A 21,910-nucleotide genomic window follows, 5' to 3' on the forward strand; every position below is an offset into this window, starting at 1 on the left:
GTCAGTAGAATGGACAGTGTCAGACAACATAGATTTGAAAGTACTTTAATAGAAGTACTAAGACTGGAATAGGAGATGTTTTTTCTTCAGCTGGAGAATAATACAGCAGAACCCCTCATCACATTTAAGCAATTTTTGTAATGAACTTAAAAAGCTGTTAGCTGTAGGGCCACACAAATAATGCTGGAACTAGGGGATAGCTTCTTTTCAGTTCATGAATGTATACACTTGTAGAATCAGAGAAAATAATCTACTAAAACAAATATTAGTAATAAATATTATGTCTTGTTCTGGTTTTAGATTCCAGATTAAAAACACTCCAAATAAAGCAATGAAATTAATATACAGATCATTCACAGTTCAAGGTAACCACCTTGTATTAAATGATATTCCTGAATCATGGAAATATATATGTATAGTCAACCAAAACTGCTTTTTAAATTATACTTATTCTCATTACAAATTGTAAAATTATCTTTTAGCAATTGATTTGCAGCTCTCAAAATTGATGGTCCTCCAGAACCAGGACAAGACATGCAGATAAATGTGTTTGGATACACGAAATCTAACTAATGTTTGGCCTTTTGAATAGTGCAAGGAAATGTGGTTATATCAACAAATGTCAATGCATGAATAACACCTGCATTTACATGATTTATGAAAGTTGGGTCATTGCAGCTGAATAACTAGTGGTAAATCACAACAGAAAATAAAGGAAATATTTTTTTAAATCCAGGAACAAAAAGAAACTAGAACCACCCAAACAGAGAAAAGTTAGCATTCTACATGGGAATGGATTTCAAAAGATAGATTATTATGTGTGTGTGTTTAAAATCTGTGAACTTTAAATAATTTTGCAGAAACCAATCAATAATATTAACTTAACATTAATTTCTTACATAAAAATGGGTGGGTCTTTGCTTGAACTTTATAGAATAGACAATATATGGGTAAAAGCACTGTAGAATTTGCTCTTCAAATACAATGAAAATTTGAGTAAATACAGCAAACAGATGATTTGCAATGAAAACACTTCTGCATCCATTTATATATCATGGAACTAGAAACTCAACCCAAGTTAAACAAAGTATTATGTAACAACAGTAACTTATTGCTTTGGAAATCACTGTGTTTTCTCGGGCTTGAAATTTAATGCCACACTGTTGATGCAAAATCGATGTCCTGTGGGTTCCGGTCCGTCATCAAACACATGGCCCAAGTGTGCATCACACTACATAATAAAGACAAAACAGTTAATTGTACAGAAAGAATAATTTCATATTTAAATATTAAACTTCTGCTAGGTGCTTACCCAGTTTAAATGTACACAATCCTGTGGAGTGAGTTTACCAGCAAAATCCACGCCCTTATATATGCAGGGACATGAGCTGATGTAGCAAACATTCAGAATCACTCTCAAGTAAGCTGTCTGCTGTTATTCATACAGTTTTGGAACTTGCAGTATAGCATTTCAATATACTCCAATGAACATGCTGTCCTTTCAAAAGTTAATAATTGTGACCTTGACTACTTGATACTTTTATTCAGTAAACACTGAGGCAGTCTTTGAAACAAAAAAAATACTACAGCATACCTCCTTTTTAAAAACAGTTTCCTTCCTAGAATCAACTCAGAACAATTACCCATTATTTCGGTGGAGTGGAAACAAAACATAGTGCAGCACAGAAACAGGCTCTTCAGTCCAAGATGTCCGTGCTGGCCACGATGCCAATCCAAACCACTGCCTTCTGCTTGCACGTAGACTGCGTCTCTCCACTCCCTGCCTATAGATGTGCCTACCTAAATTCCTCTTAAATATTGCAATTGCATATGCTGCCACCACCTCCCTCAGCAGTGTGCTCCAGCCACCTTCCACTCACTGTGTAAAAAAAAACTTACCCCATAAATCTTTAACTTTCCCCCTCACCTTAATCCGACAACCTCTAGCATTTCACATTTACACTCTGGGGAAACAGACTATCTATGCCACACATAATGTCAGCACTCAGCCTGCAGAGCTCCAAAGAAAATAATCCAATTCTGTCCAATCTCTCTTCATAGTTGATATTCTCTAATCCTGGTGAACCTCTCCAGCACCCTCTCTAAAGCCTTTATATCCTTCCTATATTGTACCATCCAGAACTACACACACTACTCCAGAGTTGTCAAACCAAAGTCTTACACAACTGCAACAAGATTTCACAACTTTTATACTCAAAAAATGAGCTATTCAACTTTTCAAGTAATTCCATCATGGCTGATTTATTATCCCCCTCAACCCTATTTTCTGCCTTCTTCCCCATAACCTTTGATGCCCTAATTAAACAAGGCCATACTACCCTGAAAACACCCAGTTTTGGAGGCTAACCTATCATCCTCTGCTTTAAGTATACTCAATGGCTTGGCCTCCACAGCTTTCTTCTGAATTCCAAAGGTTCACCACACTCTGACTAAAGAGGTTCCTCCTCATCTCCATTCTGAATGGGATCCTTCCAGTCTGGGGCTGTGCCAGACATCCCCACTATAAGAAACATCATCTCCATGTCCACTCATTTATGCATACCTTTTTGCAAATAACTTCAGTTCCAGTTGATCCCATGGAGTTGTCTGGGCGACACAGTGCATTCGCATTGGATTCATCATCACCCACTGTGCTATGGATTTGCCAGAATGAAGGCCAACCGGTGCCAGAATTGTACTTGGTTTCAGAGCTATTGTTAACCATTTAAAGTACAACAAATTAATTAACACAATAAAGAACCTATTTTTTCCACCCAAACATATAAAGCTAAAGGAAAAACAAGTACCAAATGTGCTAGAAATTAATTCGAATTACAAGTAATTTTTGTATCAGGCCATGATATGCAAATCCAAATTATATTAAAAAATGGCAGATGCTGAAGATCTAAAATAAAAAACAGGAAATGCTGGAAATTACAAGTATTTCCAGCATTTCATGTTTTTAACTGTTACTGGACATACAATTATAAATCCTAGACTAAAAATCGGAAAGAATGAAAATCCAGCTTGCCCTGGTCGTTTGTGAATTTGAGCTCAGTTTAAGAAGTTTAGATGTAGAGGCTGCTGTTTGTGAGAATATCTATGAAACTGTTCAATTATTATTTAAACCCCACTCATTCAAGCTGTTTATATTTGTTTCCAACTCTATTCCAAGTTTGATGAAACTGACTTAACAAGCTACTCAGTTCTATTTTATAGTCCTACCATCATCCTCATCAACAATTCACTTACACTAATCCTACATTAATCTCATGTTTTATTCTCCCCCAATCTATCACTTATCTATATACCAGGGGGCAATTTACAATGGTCTATTAACTTACCAACCTGCATGTCTTTGGGATATGGAAGCATCCAGCGGGAACATGCAGTCACGGTAAAAACTGTGAAAATCCACAAAGACAGCACCCAAGGTCAAGTTTGAACCCTGGACTCTTGTGCTGTGAGGCAGCAGCTTCTTCTAGGAGAAAGAATTAATAATACAGCACCAGGGGCACTACATACATGTGTAATACTTCAAGATCTATTTTGGATATTTAATGCAATTTTATAGCAGAAAAGAAAATCAATCAAGCCCGTGTGCCTGCCAGGCGTCTTGGGGGGAGAAAAGTCCTTTTATCTGCAATTCCATTATCTTCCTTTATAATGGTGAATTATTTATATTTCAAATATTTATCCACTGCTGATCTAGATTAGTAACTTTGCTTACAAAATGGTTTACATTTAGACAGCCATTTATCAGCTAGTTGCACAAATACATTTCAGCCTCTTCTGGCATAGATCTTATAGTAACCCCTTTGTCACCTGGATCAGATGGACTACACCCCAGGGTTCTGAAAGAGGAAGATGAAGAAATTGTGGAGACATTAGTAATGATCTTTCAAGAATCACTAGATTATGGAATGGTTCTGTAGGACTGGAAAGTTGCAAATACAGTTGGCCCTCCTCATCCGTGGGTTCCACGTGCGTGGATTCAAATAACCGCGGATTGGGAAAATGCGGAAGTTCTCTCTCCAGCACTCATTGTTTGAGTATTGTTCGCCTTGTGTCCCATTCATTTGCTACTTGTATTGTGAGCGAGAGGAAGGAGTTTAAGGCTAGTAATGGATGGCTGGCTAGGTATGTAAAGCGCTACAGCCTCAAGAACTTAAAGATCATGGGAGAATCAGAATCGGCTGATGCTGAGGCAGCATCAGCATTCCCAGAAGAGCTATGATGGTCGTGTCTGTACTGAACATGTATGGACATTTTTTCTTGTCATTATTCCCTAAACAATACAACATAACAACTGTTTACCTAGTATTTACATTGTATTATTAATTATAATTAATCTAGAGATGATTTAAAGTATACGGGAGGTTGTACGTAAGTTATACGCAAATACTACGCCATTTTATATGAGGGACTTGAGCATCTGCGTTTTTTGGTATCCACGATGGGGGGGGAGGGGTCCCAGAACCAATCCCCCGTGGATAAGGAGAGCAGACTGTATCACTCCAGTCTTTTAAGGGAGGAAGGCAGGAGAAAGAAAATCGTAGGCTGGTTAGCCTGGCTTCAGTGTTTGGGAAATTGTTGGGAGTCCATTACTAAGACTGAGGTCTCAGGGTACTTGGAGGCACATGATAAAATAGGCTGAAGTCAGCATGGTTTCCTTAAGGGGGAACCTTGCCTGACAAATCTATTGGAATTCTTGAGGAAATAACAAGCAAATAGAAAAAGAAGAGATAGTGGTAGTTCACTTGGATTTTCTGAAGGCCTATGACAAGGTCCCATACATAAGGCTGCTTAACAAGATAAGAGACCATGGTATTCAAGGAGTTACTTTCATGGATAGTAGATTAGTTAGCTGATAGGAAGCATAGATTGGGAATAAAGGGGGCCTTTTTTTGATGGCTGCTGGTAACTAGTGATGGTTATGTGTTACTGTTGGGACCGCTTCTTTTCTCCCTTTATGTCAATTATATGGATGATGGAAAGATGGCTTTATGGCCAAGTCTGTACATGTAATGAGCCTAGGTGGAGGGCAGGTAGTGTTTAGGAAGCAGGGAGTCTGCATAAGGACTTAGATTAGGAGAACGAGCAAAGTGGTGACAGATGAAATATAGTGTAGAGAAGTGCACGGTCATGCACTTTGGTAGAAATAAAGGTCTAAACTATTTTCTAAACAGGGAGAAAATTCAAGAATCAGAGCTGCAAAGGGACCTGGGGAGTCCTCGTGCAGGATTCCCTAAAGTTTAACTTGCAGGAGGGCAAGGAAGACAAATGTACTGTTACAAACATTTTGAGAGAACTAGAATACAAAAGCAAGGATGCAAAGCTGAGGTTTTATAAGGCACTGGAAGGATTGCACATGGGAGCATTAAGAGCAGCTTTTGGCCCCTTATCTAAGGAAAGATATGATGGGTATGGAGAAGGTCCAGAGGAGATCCGTGAGAATTATTCTGGGAATGAAAGGGTTAATATACAAGTAACGTTGGATGGCTCTGGGCCTATACGCACTGGAGTTTAGAAGAATGATGAGGGGATCTCATTGGAACCTATCAAATATTGAAAGGACTGCACAGAGTGGCTGTAGAGAGAATGTTTCCTATAGACAGGGAGCCTAGGATCAGAGGATACAGCCTGAGAATACAGGGATGTCCATTTAAAGATGAGGAGGAATTTCTTTAGCCAGAGGGTAGTGAATCTATGGAATTCATTGCCACAACAGCAGTGGAGGCCAAGTAATTGGGTACATTTAAAGTGAAGGTTGATAGGTTCTTGCTTAATCAGTCAAAGGAGAAGGAAGGAGAATGAGGTCAGCCATTTTGGAATGGGGTGGTACAGACTTAACGGACTGAATGTCATAATTCTGGTTCCATGTCTTATGGCTACTAACTCAGCAACTGTTTGGTTTAGAGATTTTTTTTTTACTGCAGTCCGAGAGAATCATATTCAGTACAGTTGGAAAGCAGTCTGAGTTTCAAAGTGTTGTTACTCCCTTCCAGGGGAACTTTAAGTAAACTTTTTTTTTAAAAAAAAGATAGATCAGCACATAGTTTTTAAAATAAGAGTACCAGAGGGTACATTTCCTCATGAGTGATTCAAATACATCATGACACAGGGCTGCAATAATGTACTACTGATCAATTAACAAAAAAAAATCCAAACCATTTCCATAAAGATAACAGGACCACAACACGTGAAGAACTCGCGGAAATGAAAATGACAGTTTCATCAGTTGGAGGAGTGGTACTGATGAGGAGGGCGAGTTTTTAAAATGATGGCCTTGAGGAAATCTGGTGGAAAGATACTGCAGCAAATTCCAGAGTGAATTGGTCAGGCAGCTAAAGCCATGGCAAGACATAAACAGCAGCTGCATTTTTCTGCGTCTTATTTTTAAATTCGGGTCAGTAACACTTGACAGTTCATAAAATATCTCACCAAGGAATGTGAAGTAAGATTCATTTGTGAAATTTGCTCTTCTTTATTCATATGGAAATGTGTGCAGACCATGAATCTACCTATGACGATGTCCAGGTAATTAATGACCATGGACCGCCAAAGCTCGCATCTTTATACAGCTTTGACTTCCCCAAAGATTCCCAATTCTTCTTCATCCCCCATTTCCTCTCACCCACATCTCACCATTTATCAACTACTAGCTTTTACGATGTCCAATTTGTATTTGTATTCATTTTCTCTATATCAGCTTAGAATTAGCAGCAAGTCAATGGAAAGCTCCAAGAACAGGAGACATCCAAGAAAATTCTCAACTATACCTAAATAATAAATTAATGGTAATAATAATTAATGACATTTCCTTTATAAGAAGTTCAAAAAAAGTTGTTTATCTTTGGATATTGCAGAAGGTTTGAATTGGGGAGAATATATATAGTAGTTTATAAATAAAAAGAGTCAAATTGGAGAATGTAAAGACTGGACATTACAACATAAAAGGAAGTTTGGAGACTGTAGATTACAATCCAGTGTGAGTATAACCACCTGATTGATCAGGGTCCTGCTGATTTTCAAGTTGACTTATTTTAGTTTGAAACAACTTTAAACAAATAATACAATTAAATGAAGCAAGCCACTGAAAGGAAATTAGATGAACTGGACTTATTTTTTTTTAAATGTATGCATCCATGAATACGATTTCCTTTCATGCCAAGCACTGATTCTGAAAATGGAGAGAAACTGTCAGAAAACACAGGCTGCCAAATATTACTGCCAAAAATAAAATAAAGTATTTGCAACAGTACTGCAAATTGGTAACCCTGAATTGTGAGCCTTTATTAATTTTTGTCTTTTGAGATTCTATTCATTCCACCATGGAGTAATAGACTTGATCATTTATTACAGTCAGAGTGACATGGGAAACTGGGCAACATAACTCAATCTTATGTACTTATATATCATATTCACTGGCTTATCTTGTTCATATTTCATCGACCTAGAGCTTTAGACAGGGCTCTTCTCATCATTATTGCCTCATTAAATACTACCTCCAAGTGCTATTAATATTTATAGACCGAAATACATCCATGCCAGCTGGAACACAGATTTTAACATTATATGTGACCCATGAGACACTAATATGAGACACTTAAATTGCTTGCAAGGACAAAAATCTGACTTACTATTCCCAGTTTTCAAAGACTCACTTCAATAAAAATACACAAACAAACCAGTCACTTTGAAAGGTCTGAGATGCTGTAGAGAAGGTATAAGAATTCGCTTTGTTCTGGAGTCTAACCTGAAAAGCACAGCATCACAGCATACGCAATGGTACATGCCTTGTTCGGTATTATTCAGATAGATTCCACTGAAAGGCTGCAAAGCAATTCAAAACAAAAAGACATTTAATAATTAAAAAAAATACAAACCACAGGTGAAAAATAAATTTAAGATTGCATTTTCAGTCAGCCAGTTGTCAGGTATGTGTGGCTTATAGACTGCAAAGCTCAGTGGAGTATATATTGGTTGCTAATTATTCAGCTGATTTAAAGAATGCATGTGCTCTCCATTAAAACTCACTCCACATGTCCAAATTCAAATTGGCACAGCTGCAGGCTGGCAAATTGAAGGGTGCGACATGTCAGTGCTGGAAGATAACCAACGCAAATGCAGAATTTCAAACTGTGAGTAATCTAGGTTATCGAAACCTCAACATCAAAGAGCAGCTACATTTCTCAAGCTTCCTGTAAATCAGTCTGGCTTTCATCACAAAGAGTATTCTGGAAACCAGCCCACCTGCTTAGCTCAGCCATCAGATTAGAATCTGACACAGGACATAAAGAAACTTTTGTTTATTCCCCTCTTTACCCATGAATAGAGTTCCTGGCTGATGGTTGGTGAAAAATATAACAAACGTGAATATCAATCCAAGTCTCAGGTGGGTAAGAGTAACAGCACATAACACATACACTTTGGTGCACAATGATGCACCGATCTTTTAACCTACCCAAAGATCAATCTAACCCTTCCATCCCACATTGCTCTCCATTTTTCCTTAATTCACGTGCCTTTCTAAGAGTTTCTGAAATGCCTCTGCCAGCATCCTTGGCAGCGTATTCCACACACCACCCTCTGTCAAAACCTTACCTCTGACATTCCCCCCTATACTTCCCTCCAATCATCCTAAAATTATGCTCCCTCATATTTAGCCGTTTCCACTCTGGGTGAAAGTCTCAGGTGATCCATTTGAACAATGCCTCTCATCATCCTGTATAACCCTACAGACTCACCACTCATCCTCTTCACTCCAAAGAGAAACATCCTAGCTCACTCAACTTATCCCCAGAAGGCATGCTCTCCAATCCAGGGAGCATTCTGGTAAATTTCCTCTGCACCTTCTCTAAAGCTTCCATATCTGTCCTATAATGAGACAACCAGAAATGAGCACAACGTTCCAGGTGTGGTCTAACCAGAAGTTTATAGATCTGCAACATTACCTCACAACTCTTGAGCTCAGTCTCCCGACTAATGAAATGAAAGACTAATGAAAATGACTAATGTATACCTTCTTAACAACTCATCAATTTGCGCGACAACTTTAAGGATCCATGGAAGTGACCCCAAGATCCTACACACTGCTGAAAATCCTGTCGTTAACCTGTATTCTGCCTTCTGGTTCGATCTTCACACTTCGCTGGATTGAACTCCATCTGCCGTTTCTCCGCCCAGCTTATTCTTATCAATGATCTGTTGTAACGCTCAACAATCCTCTGCACAATCTATATCACCAATCTTCGTATCATCTGCAAACTTACTCACCCACTCTTCCACTTCCGCATCCAAGTCAATTATAAATATCACAAAGAGCAGGAGTCTCAGAACAGCTCCCTGTCGCTGGTCACCAACCTCCACCTTCTGTAGTCAAGCCACTTGGTAGTCCACACAGCCAACTTTTAATGAATTCTTTGCCATAGAAAGCTGTGGAGGCCAAGTCTTTGTGTATATTTAAGGCAGAGGTTGATGGATTCTTGACTGGTCAGGGTATGAAGGGATATGGGGAGAAGGCAGGAGATTGGGGCTGAGAGGGAAATTATGTCAGCCATGAAGTGGCAGAGCAGGCTCAATGGGCCAAATGGCCCAATTCTACTCCTATATCTTATGGTCTTAGGCCTCCTGACTTTCTGAATGAGCCTAGCATGTGGAACCTTTTCAAACACCTTACTAAACTCTATTTATACCACATCCACAGCTCTACCTTCACCAATTTGTTTTGTCACTTCCTTAAAGAATTCAATCAGCCTCCTGAAGCATGACCTGCCATCCACTGCGGGCTATCCCTATACTTAACCAAGCACTCATAAATCCTGTCCCCAAGAACCCTCTCTAATAATTTTGCCCATCATCAATGCAGGACTCACTAGTCAATAATGGGACCACGAAGTTGCTGAAATCCAATCTAGTCGAAAATAGGGTCAGACTCAGCTGTGATACCTTAAGGTCAAGTAACTTGCTGATGTATACTGCCTAGATCAATACACGAAGTGCTTGGGTTCAGTACCAGGATGCTCCAGAATGAGGTGCTTTTAGCAAACTGAAAATACACCAGTCACTGACGTGTGACAGCAGCTGAAGAACCTCAAATTAGGGGTAGTCAAAGAGGAACTGATCAGAGTATTAGAGCTGCCTGAGTAACAGAGATAAACCATACCCATCAGAACAAGATTCTATGAATGTTGACATTTGATAGTAGTTCCAGGGTAATGACAGATTCAAAATGACTGAGGGGAAACAAAGTGAAACTCTGTGCATAAAGTACTAACACTGAATGAATCCTCATCACTTATCTAAACATGAAATCTAAGATTGTTTGGCAGCTTGAAGGAAAACACCAATTAAAACTGGAGGTATCTGTATAAATCCAATTGCAAGTTGCTGCCAATTATAAGCTTACAACACTGGTATGTTAAATGATAAATAACGAAAAGGCATTTTCACTGTGGAATTCACACACAGTGCCTGCTTTATACAAGCGTCAATGCAAATTTTAACCAAGGTAACTGGCACTGTCAGGATAACAAGAAACTCAGATGAATCCCACCAAAAGTACTCATCCAGTTTTCCTGATGTTCTTTACTTCCAACATTCTTGGTTCCAAATTCAGTTTTCCCTAACCTGCAACGAGTAACTGTTATGGACTGAGAAATCTAAATCGACAATGCTATGCTGTGAAAATTCTGTTGCATTTCAATCTTTACGTTGAACAACAATTTGCATTAATGTAGCAGATTTAATGTGGAACAAGCATAGCACAGTTCAGAGGCAGAATTTGAAATTGATCAAACTTTCAGTGAATGAAGGAGGATAAAAGTGAAAGCATTATTTGCAGAATGCTAAACTCAGAAGTTTATAAGAAAGATGCCATATAATCCCCAGTAGTTAAAAAACATAAAAACAAAATAAATAAGAATAGTGCAAGAGGGGGAGTATTTCAGCATAAGACATTAGTACTGAGTCACACTGAGTTGCAAAATTCTCTGCAGGCAGCAGAGCATGAAACTTATTTCTGATTATTATCAAAATTATTGGGAAGCCAGTCCAGAAGTAGCTCAGTGTATTTAGAAACAAAAAGCAGAAAATACTGAAAGCATTCAGCAGGCCAGACAGCAGACAGGAAGGCTGTATGACAGATAGTCAAAACTGCCCAAAGCACCTCCGACATTAGGCTATCTGCCATCAAGGACAGGAAAGGTGCCGGGAAAGGGCCAGTAACATCCTGAAAGATGCCACCCACCTTCATGGACTGTTTGTCCCACGCCCATCAGGAAGGAGGCTACGTAGCGTACACACCAGGACACCACATTCAAAGACAGTTACTCTCCCCAAGCAGCAAGGATGATCAACACCTCCCTCCACTAACTCCACCACTACTTTATTATTTCCCGTCAGCCAAGCATCACTTTATGGACATACAATCAATCTATGCATATAAGCTATCCAATATATTTATATTTATTTTGTTATTATTATTATTATTGTGTTCTTTATCTTTTATGGCTTTTTTCTGCTACACCAGATCTGGAGTACCAATTATTTCATTCTCCTTTACACTTGTGTGCAAGAAATTACATTAAACAATCTTGAATCTGCAGAAAGCAAAACAGAAACCACTTTATCAGAACTGGGTATGAGAGATGAGCTCATATTTGGTAGCAGGATTGAGTAGAGAAAAAGAGAATTCTCCAGTGGGGTGAGACCAAATGAGTCAATGAAGCAGTTAGAGAGACAGTCAGCAGAACTTTTTGCTTCTTTGTCTGGGCAATTTAATAGCTAAACCATGTGACATTACCACCAGGCCAAACTACTTGGGCAAAAAAAAAGACATTAAGTCAAAATGATGAGAAGCAGGTAAGACCAATTCTGACTGAGACAGAAAGGAAGAGTGAACTACCTAAAGCTGGAGAATTCAATACTGAGCCTCTAAGGCAGCAAAGTGCCCAAACAGAAGTTGAGGAACAGTTTCTCAAGTTTGTTTTGGGTGTCATTGCAACGCTGCAGGAGTCCTCAAACTGATACATTAGAGTGGGAGTGCAATAGGAAAGAGGTTGCAAAACAGAAGCTCAATGTTCACTCCTGCAGAAAGAACACAGATGTTCTGCAAAATGAATACACCAATCAGTATTCTGATATAGATAAACTGTAAACACTGAATTCAGAACTCCAGTGCAAGTGAATCACTAACTTACTCAAAGACTGTTTGGGCTCCTGGATGGTGGAAAGGCAAGGGAAAGGAAGAGTTAAAACAGATAGATGTTGCATCTCCTGTGATTGCAACACGGTGAGGAATGGTTGCTGGGGGACCAGAGGGTCACAAAGGGAACATTCCCTGCAAAAGGTTAAAAGGGAGGGAAAGGGAGATGTGTGTCTGGTGCTGGTTTTGTTGGAGCTGACACTGAAATTGTGAGAGATGACCCGTTGAATGCGAAAACTGATGGGATGGGGAACTCTGTTCTTGCTCTGTCGAGGTGAGGGGTGGAGTGCAGAGGTGCAGGAAATAGATGAGATTTAAGATGACCCAGTTTAGATTCACACAAATCGCCAGTTTGGATCAAGGAAGGAGACATTGTACTTGCAGAAGGGTACTGACACATGGGAAAAGTTCAAAGTGTGGATTGTCACAAGGTGGCTCTTCACTGCATTTAGCTTAACAAGTTTTATTTGAGAGAAAATTAAGATGCACGTATGACCATGACTTTAATTTATCTGTTAAAATTATTATATTATTTCACTCAGATAAAGGAGAGGTGGTGTTTAATTAGATGGGGAAGATGATATAATAAGAGCTCGTAGAAGATGAAGTTACTTGGCTGCTCATGCTTGTTCTGCCTTTCAATATAATTATGTCTGATTTGCCTCTCACTGTCAGAATCCTGTATTAACCCCATATACCTAGATTCCCTCAGCATCTAAAAAAACCTAGTCAATTACTTTGAGAGATTGATTTGCAGTGTGGGATAAGTAGCGGTGATTTCCCAATTTTTTTTTACCCCAAAAGAAAACCCTTTTTAAAGTTTGCCTGTAAAAGTTGGCAAAACATCTGAAAAAATTATGTAGGAAAATCAAACTCACTCAGTGGCAGGTAATTTTACAAATTTAAAAACATAGATGTTGAGTCATTTTCATTCTAGTCAGTCTCTAATAGTTGCCATGCATGCACATAATTTAGGGCCTTGTGGAGAGGTGATTAATATTTAAATATGGCTGCTGCTAACTACGAATATAAGGAAGCAAGAATTTATTTCTTCTGAATATCTCATGTGACTTAAACGATTTTGTTGAATACACACATGGAATTCAGGTCTGTCAGTGAGGTTCAACACAGCACAATGTGGTCGACAGTCCTGACATTGCAGATTGAAGAATGATTGGACAAGGCATTAGGACAACTGTAGTCTTTTAATTATTGCCATGAGTATTGTATCAGAAAGCCAGACTGGAAAATTACAGAACACAACTGGCAATGGACTAAAGTAGTTTGAAGAAAGACCGGATAATCTCAGAATCTCAGAAGTGTGGAAGTTAAGAAGAAATATAATTGAGGGCATAAAATAGAAGAAACTTGGATAGGTTGACAATGAAGGTCCTTTTACACACAATGTTATTCCATCATATCACCAACAATTGGAAATTAGGCAGAAAAAAAAACGGTGAAATTATAATAAAAGGACCATCACTTAGGGAGTAACAGGTTGAGTGATGGAATGGGAGGACCAATCAGGGTAGGTTTTACATGGCGAGCAGCAGGACTCTGAGGAGTGTTGTTCAACAGAAGGATTGGCACCACAGGTAGATAGGATCACAAAGAAAGTACATTGACACACTGGCCTTCATATATCAATGTATTGAATACAGGAGTTGGGATGTTAAGTTGAAATTGTATAAGACATTGGTGAGGTCTAATTTGGAGTATTGTGTCCAGTTTTGGTCATCTACCTACAGAAAACATGTAAATAAGATTGAAAAAGTACAGTGAAAATTTAAAAGGATGTTATCGGGACTTGAGGATTGGAGTTACAGGGAGAGATTAAATAGGTGAGGACTTTGTTTCCTTGAACATCGAGGATTGAAGGGGGATTTGATAGAGGTATACAAATTTAAGAGGGGTATAGAGAGGGTAAATGCAAGCATACCTTTTCCACTGAGGTTGGGGGAGACTACAACTAGAGGACACGAGTCACTGGTGAAAGGTGAAATGTTTAAGGGGAACTCCTTCACTCAGAGTGTGGTGAGAGCGTGGAACGAGCTGCCAGCATAAGTGGTGGATGTGGGGTCGATTTCAATATTGAAGAGAAATTTGTATAGGTACATGGATGGGAGAAGTATGATATGGGTACAGCTCAATGGGGCGAGGCAGATTACTAGATCAGCACATACTAGGTAGGCTGATATTTCCATTTCTGTGCTGTAGTATTCTATAACTCTATGACACTAAACTTAGAATTTAAATTTTTTGTTCCATAAAGAATTAGGTAGAATATTCTTACCAATTTGAAAGGCATTATTATTACTACAAAGAAACTGAATGAAAGTAAATGTTGAAACAGCACACTTAATCTTCACCTCCTGATATCTGAACACCCGAATCTGAGGTGATATTCCTAGCTGCATAGCTGGAAGTGTCATTTTGCATTAAACATTAAAACAGATATCCCACCAGCTCAACACTATTTAAATGTTGGCCAGTGGAGTTTTCCAGTCTCCTCAATATTTATCACTGAATGATCAGCAATGTAAACTTAAATCACTTGCTTAGTATTACATTGATTTCTGTGGGATATGACTCCCTGCAAACTGTCTGATATAGTTCTTGCATTAGAACATTAATTACACTTCAAAAGTACTTAACTCACTGCACAACATGCTGTGCTGAAAGGAATGAAAGAATTGTAAGTCTTTTTGTAACTTTAGAATATTTTTGGTTCTTAACTGAAGTTCTGTTTAAAAATACAGCAGTTTATTTGATAATATAAATCTCTCAATGACACGATCAATAATATGCATTTGACTATGGGACAAGAACACTAAAATGTTTAATCTAGACTTTTATTACTCTTACAAATGTAGAATTACATGAGGAACCTTTTTTGTTGCAGTAGCCAATAAACTTTCAGCTTTATTTTTTTCTGTTTTTATATGGCAGTACCTTGCTTAGAGCTCAGGATACATTCCAAGAAATGAGCATGCTAATAGAATCAGCACTAAAGTGGTCATTATAGCATCATACGCACAGTATATAGAGATCTCCTAGCAACAGCCTTGCTGTGCTGGGAACCTGGTGTGAATCTTGCAACAAATTGCTCCATGCTTGGCATGAAAAGGTTGCCTGTGAAGGCAGGTATTGGGTGGGCTGGGGTGAGCGGTGTAACTATTCAGGCGTGGGTTTCAGGACAGCACCCTTGCTGGCAAGGTGAAGTGTGGACTGTTGCAGGACACTGGCACCACTGGCTCCATATGTTGGCAGATCGTTCAGATGCTCTTGACTCCCTCATCATTTTCTGTCTGACGTATTAGAAGCTGCTGTCTCTTTGTTTGGCTGCACAACCTTCCCCAGTTTGGTGAATTCCCTGCAGTAACACACTTTAAGACAATCAGTCCACACAGGCAGTCTCTTCACACCAAGCTACAAGGCGATTAATTGCTGGGTCAATAACAACAGGTGCCAGGGATTCACACCAAGTTGCTGACACATGGCCTGAGCAACTGTTTTTTTTAAAAAAAACAGTTGGGGGTATGTACCTGTGAATATATGAACTGGAGAACCAAGACAGTTATAACAAATCAGCATTCTGCAAGATAGAGTGATGTGAGAAATCAGTGACCAAACAAAAACTTCAGACCTCCACCAACTCGAAACTGTCAGTGTTTAATGGTTTTAGCAGCATTTCTTTTTTAGAAAAACAGAGTTAAAGCTGGTCTAGTGCTTAAGAAACACACTCACCAGTTCTGTTCCCTTTTCTCGAGTGACGAAGTATTGCTCTGGGGTGAGCTTCTTTTGCCAATCAACATTTACAGTTGTTTCATCGTATCGGGTCAGTGACCTCAAACCTACATAAAAATGAACAATGAATAAATGCTATTCTCTGTACTTGATAAAAAGCAAAGCAGCAACAATGCTTGTAACGTGATTTAACCTTCAGAATCAGGTTTATTATCACCGCCATGTTACGTGAAATTTGTTAACTTAGTTCAATGCCATACATAATCTAGCAAAGTGAGGAAAAAAATAACATAATAAACAAAAAAATCAATTATGTGTATTGAATATATTTTTTTAAAATATGCAAAAAACAGAAATACTGTATGTTAAAAAGAAAGTGAGGTAGTATCCAAAGCTTCAAAGTCGGATGGTAGAGGGGAAGAAGCTGTTCCTGAATCACTGAGTGTGTGCCTTCAGGCTTCTGTACCTCCTACCTGATGGTAACAGTGAGAAAAGGGCATGACCTGGGTGCTGGAGGTCCTTAATAATGGATACTGCCTTTCTGAGACACCACTCCCTAAAGATATCCTGGGTACTTTGTAGGCTAGTGCCCAAGATGCAGCCGACTAGATTTACAACCTTCTGCAGCTTCTTTCGGTCCTGTGCAATAGCCCCTCCATACCAGACAGTGATGCAGCCTGTCAGAATGCTCTCCATGGTACAACTACAGAAGTTTTTGAGTGTATTTGTTGACATGATAAATCTCTTCAAACTCCTAATGAAGAATAGTTCTTGTCTTGCCTTCTTTATGACCACATCAATATGCTGGGACCAGGTTAGATCCTCAGAGATCTTGACACCCAGGAACTTGAAGCTGCTCACTCTCTCCACTTCTGATCCCTCTCTGAGGATTGGTATGTGTTCCTTTATCTTACCCTTCCTGAAGTCCATAATCATCTCTTTCATCTTACTGACATTGAGTGCCAGGTTGTTGCTGTAACACCATTCCACTAGTTGACATACCTGTACACCCTCTCGTCACCACCTCAAATTCTACCAATGGCTGTACTGTCAGCAAATTTGTAGATGGTATTTGAGCTATGCCTAGCCACACAATCATATGTATACAGAGAGCAGAGCAGTGGGCTAAGCACACACCTACTCGTCAGCAAGGAGGATATGTTATCACCAATCTGCACAGACTGTGGTCTTCCAATCAGGAAGTTGAGGATCCAATTGCAGAGGGAGGTACAGAGGCCCAGGTTCTGCAACTTCTCAATCAGGACTGTGGGAATGATGTTATTAAATGCTGAGCTATAGCCAATGAACAGCACCCTTATGTAGGTGTTTGTGTTGTCTAGGTGGTCTAAAGCCATGTGGAGAGCCATTGAGATTGCGTATGCTGTTAACCTATTGTAGCAATAGGCAAATTGCAATGGGCCCAGGTCCTTGCTGAGGCAGGAGTTCAGTCTCGTCATAACCAATCTCTCAAAGCATTTCATCACTGTCGATGTGAGTGCTACCGGGTGATAGTCATTAAGGCAGCCCACATTATTATTCTTAGGCACTGGTATAATTGTTGCCTTTTTGAAGCAAGGGGGAACTTCTGCCCATAGCAGTGAGAGATAGAAAGTGTCCTTGTGTACTCCCACAAATTGGTTGGCACAGGTTTTCAGAGCCTTACCAGGTACTCCATTGGGACCTTCTGCCTTGCAAGGGTTCACTCTTTTTAAAGACAGTCTTAACATACAGATTATTCAAATTTCAAATCTATGTCCCATTGCTGACAGTAGCAAAAGGGACTGAATAAAATAGAAGTTAACATTGCTGGCAAATACAAGAAAATTGTTTTATAGATCTCAGTGATTACACATCTTATTCATTGCCATTGAAATGTGCAGATTCTTCTGCGCTGTCAATGCCATACTGTGTATTCCCAAACATGCAAGACAATGGAGCAGCACCGATGGAGGTGAATCAAGGTTGGAGAGGCAGTTCTGTCATGCGAAGAAGCAAGGAAGACTTCCACAACTATCATATTTCAAGGGCTCTTTTGACTCCTTCAAACAGCCAACTATACTTTTCAGCAATGACAACCAGAGAGCATACCAACAATATTGTTTAAATAAAAGGTCTAAAAAAGGATTAAGTGATTGGGCAAACCTCTTTCAAGTGGATACCAATACAATTATATGCAAGGTCACTCATGTTTGACCTCAAATAGATTGGTGAGAGTACTTTCTGAAAGACAAAAGTAGAATGTTGAAACTCGGGGATCCAGGCACAGGAATCACCAGCTGCAAGTATTAACTAGAATGGTTAATGGAACATTAGCATTTATAACCAGAGGTTCAGAGTACAAGAGGCTGGAACTCATGCAACAACATACACAGCTCTAACTTTAGCATAACTGAACTATCATGCCCAATTCCAGGCACCTTCTGCTGGAAGAATTCTGCCCTTGGAAGGAGGTCAATATATACAGTATTTGTTAGAACGATACCTCACTTGTAAGGATAAAACTATGAAAAGCATAACATTCATAAAAAGATTAAAATGTGAATTGATTACTTTTTTTCTAAATTGGTCAGGGAGGTAAATGAAGAGAATCTCAGGAATGTACGACTAAAGGAAATAGCTCAATAATTACAGCCAGAGTTTTTGGAAGTGTAGTCAGGAACCTACACAGAAAAGCTAGTAGAAAAATCTGCAGATGCTGAAATTCCAAGCAACACACACAAAATGCTGGAGGAACTCAGCAGGCCAGGCAGCATCTACGGAAAAAAGTACAGTCAACGTTTCGAGCTGAGACCCTTTGGCGGGACTGGAGAAAAAAAGATGAGGAGTAGATTTAAAAGTTGGGAGAGGGGACAGAAAAACACAAGGTGATAGGTGAAACCAGGAAGGGGAGAGATGAAGAAAAGAGCCAGGAAAGAGATACAGGTCTGGAGAAGAGGGAGTCTGATAGGTGAGGATAGAAGGCCATTAAGGAAAGACAAGGGGTAAGAACACCAGAGGGAGTCATTCTGATAAAGATCCACACTTCTATGTTGATATTCCACAGAGCAGGAAACACTTGGCTGTCTTCTTTATTAAGTACATCAATTACTTAGTGTACATGTTGGTGGATGGCAAGCATTTAGAGGTACAGATAGATACTGTACAAAGTTCAAAGTAAAATTATCATCAAAGTAGATATGTCACCATATACAAACCTGAGATTCATTTATTGTGGGCATACTCAATAAATCCAATAATCCTAACAGAATCAATGAAAGACTGCACTAACAGTGTGTAAAAGACAAACATTACAAATACAGAAAGAAAAAATGATAATAAATATTGAGAACATGAAATGATGTAGTGAATTGTAACCTGATTTGGGCAGTTGCGGCTCCGTGGTTGGTAGCTGATTTAGAAGGAAAGCTCTGATTTTAAACCTCCCATTGCCTTGCACTATACCCAGACATGGGAAAGGATTTGGGAGTAAATCCGGAGGAAAAGTCTGGAGCTGGGGTCCCTAAGGCAGTCCTACATTGAATTCAATGCTGACCGCCAACTCCTGTGACTCCGCTGGTGCCAAACTGTATCGGTCTCTGCCGTTCCTTTGGATTCATCAGCTGTGTGGCGAGAGCAGTTTGCTGCATGGGCCACCGCTTGCTCTCCGAATTGTACTGCCCTGACTTGTACACTGGTTTGCATATCACATAGAAAGCTGGGATGCAACATCCACGGTTGTCAGCAACCAACAGAGGGTCTCAGCCTGATCACCTGGGTATCCATCCTGATACAAATAAAATGTACATATGAGGAACTCTGTGCTTATGCTTTCAACCTATGTGGAAAAAACTGCTCACACTGTGTCAGTTTTTTTAAAAAAGCTTAATCCATGAAAACGTCTTGCTTAAAAGTAATTGCAGATTAATAACACAACGGGTTTGTCAGATACTGGAAATCTTGAGCAATCCACACAAAATGCTGGAGGAACAGTCCAGCAGCATCTATGAGACCCTGCATCAAAACTGGAAAGGGGCAGAAGCTAGAATGAGAAGGTGGGTGGGGGGGGGGAAGAGTAATACAAGCTGGCATGTGATAGGTGAGTTGAGGTGAGGGGGGAGATGGGTGGGCAGGGTGAGGGGACGAGGTAAAGGGCCGAAGAAGAAATATCATCATAGAGCATGCTGAAACATGGAGGAAGGAAGAGATGAACCTGAGGCAGATGACAGGCAAGTGAGCAGACAATTAAGCCAATAGGATGCCCACACTTCCTTCATACTTACCACAATGTTACACTCCTGTTTTCAGTAAGGTTCTTTTGCACCAAGATCATTCTGGATAAGTTGCTGTAATTGAAACTTCACCTCAACTTCCACAGAACTTTAACTTACCATCACGTGCAAATCTGTTTAAAATCTTAGAGAATTTAGAACTCCTACTCCCAGTTAAATGAATCTGCATGCATCTCACTGTGCGCTCCCAATTTTAATGACACCAACCTTTTCCAGAGTAGGGACATGTCAATGAAACCAAACAGCATAAACTGAGTCTGTTTGGCACAAAAGGTGGTCCCAGGTCTTACCTTTTTGATGGTGTTGCCTTTTTCAGTCAATGAATTGCAGGCAAAGTGAGGTTGTATGGAAAGGTGGCAGCTAACGAGCACAAGACAAATCGTTTGAACTCAATTAAATGGCACACTTGAGAGAGGAGTTCAGTTTGTATTTATAGTGTGTCTATAATGCGTTAGAATGTCGCAAGGTTCAGAACAGACGCGGCCAGTATGATGTTTCACAGCACCTGCGATGTGCTACCATTGACCAGGAACTTAAATTTCCACCATGCTAATTAAACGTCAAACAATAATCCACACTTACAATTAAAGCACATGATGGCTGTAAGTACCTTCTGTGTTTGTTGTTCCCGTATTTCTGACCGTAGTGACGGTTTCTACGCAACAACAGAAGTATCACGTTGAACGAGAAACGGTACTCTGACCTTTCTGGATCAATGTCTGTGCTTCATACGTCAAATGCAGATTCTTGCTTTCTTCGCAAAGAACTCCGGTAATTCAAATTGGACTCCTGTCACTGGCAGCGTAAATTTTCCGTTCGGGGGCAACAAAATCCCAAATCCTCCCCGAAGGTGGTGCCGTGGCATCCCAGCCTGCCACTTTGGGCGGCAGAACAAGCAGGTGCACGATCACGTTACGGACCTTGAAATGATACATTGCACCGATCTCTGGTTTCTATTTGGGCATTTAAACTTTATGTATGACCAGTAACATCTCAAAAAGACGGAACACCGCGATACTAGAGCAACCACATTCTCAATCTCGGGATCATCATTATCTATACCGAGCTTTCATGGCAACATGCTGCCCTGACGTTTTTTTCACTTACCCCCTGGAGCAAATCGCCCGGAAACACTAGATGCGCATACTGAGCACCGTGGAAATTTCCACTCAGACCAACCATGCAGCTCCGAGACACCGATGGTCATCACCGTGAAACTCAAGCACTGTTTCACTTACCCGCCTTCACATGGACACGTCGTGACCACTGAAAACTCTGCGGCGCAATGACGCCCTTGGCAAAGTTTTCCCTGAAGAAGACTTTGGAGAAACGAGCGACAAACCGAGCCATGGTTTACTCCCTTGATCGATACTGCGGCGCAGCCGGGAGACCTCCCTCTCAACGCTTCCTTCTGGCTGCCTGACGTCGGCGGCTTATTAGCATATTTTACCATATTTGGCAGCGTGACAAAACAGGAAAACAGAAAAATACTAACACCGGATTAAAACGACATTGATACCTTACAAATATGTTACAGTTTTGTAGTATTTAAAGCAATGTGTTTTAAGCCTTGTTCTGTCACCATTTCAATGAGTTTATACAGAGAAAAAGTTGGAAATACTAAGTGTTCGATAGCATCTGTGGAAAGGTTAATGACCTTTAATCTGATTGACTTCCAATCAACATT

At 39.8% G+C, this 21,910-nt stretch overlaps 1 protein-coding gene across 6 annotated transcripts; it reads right to left on the reverse strand.

Moving 5' to 3' along the window:
• Positions 1–29: 29 nt before the first annotated feature.
• Positions 30–21,732, reverse strand: msrb2 (methionine sulfoxide reductase B2). 6 transcript variants are annotated; one of them, XM_059972091.1, is made up of 5 exons: positions 21,462–21,732; positions 15,956–16,062; positions 3,345–3,481; positions 2,564–2,711; positions 30–1,231 (listed from the first exon to the last, which is right to left on the reverse strand). In XM_059972091.1, the coding sequence occupies exons 1-5, from the start codon at positions 21,571–21,573 to the stop codon at positions 1,124–1,126; spliced, it is 612 nt and encodes a 203-aa protein (XP_059828074.1). In that variant the 5' UTR covers positions 21,574–21,732; the 3' UTR covers positions 30–1,123. The 6 variants fall into 6 exon arrangements, with proteins under 6 accessions (XP_059828074.1, XP_059828075.1, XP_059828076.1 ...); XM_059972092.1 differs by having other exon boundaries at positions 3,349–3,481; positions 21,462–21,726; XM_059972093.1 differs by lacking the exon at positions 3,345–3,481 and adding an exon at positions 7,760–7,836 and having other exon boundaries at positions 21,462–21,696.
• Between the last annotated feature and the right edge of the window lie 178 nt (positions 21,733–21,910).

Source organism: Hypanus sabinus, chromosome 6 (assembly GCF_030144855.1).
Source record: "Hypanus sabinus isolate sHypSab1 chromosome 6, sHypSab1.hap1, whole genome shotgun sequence".
NCBI lineage: Eukaryota > Metazoa > Chordata > Chondrichthyes > Myliobatiformes > Dasyatidae > Hypanus > Hypanus sabinus.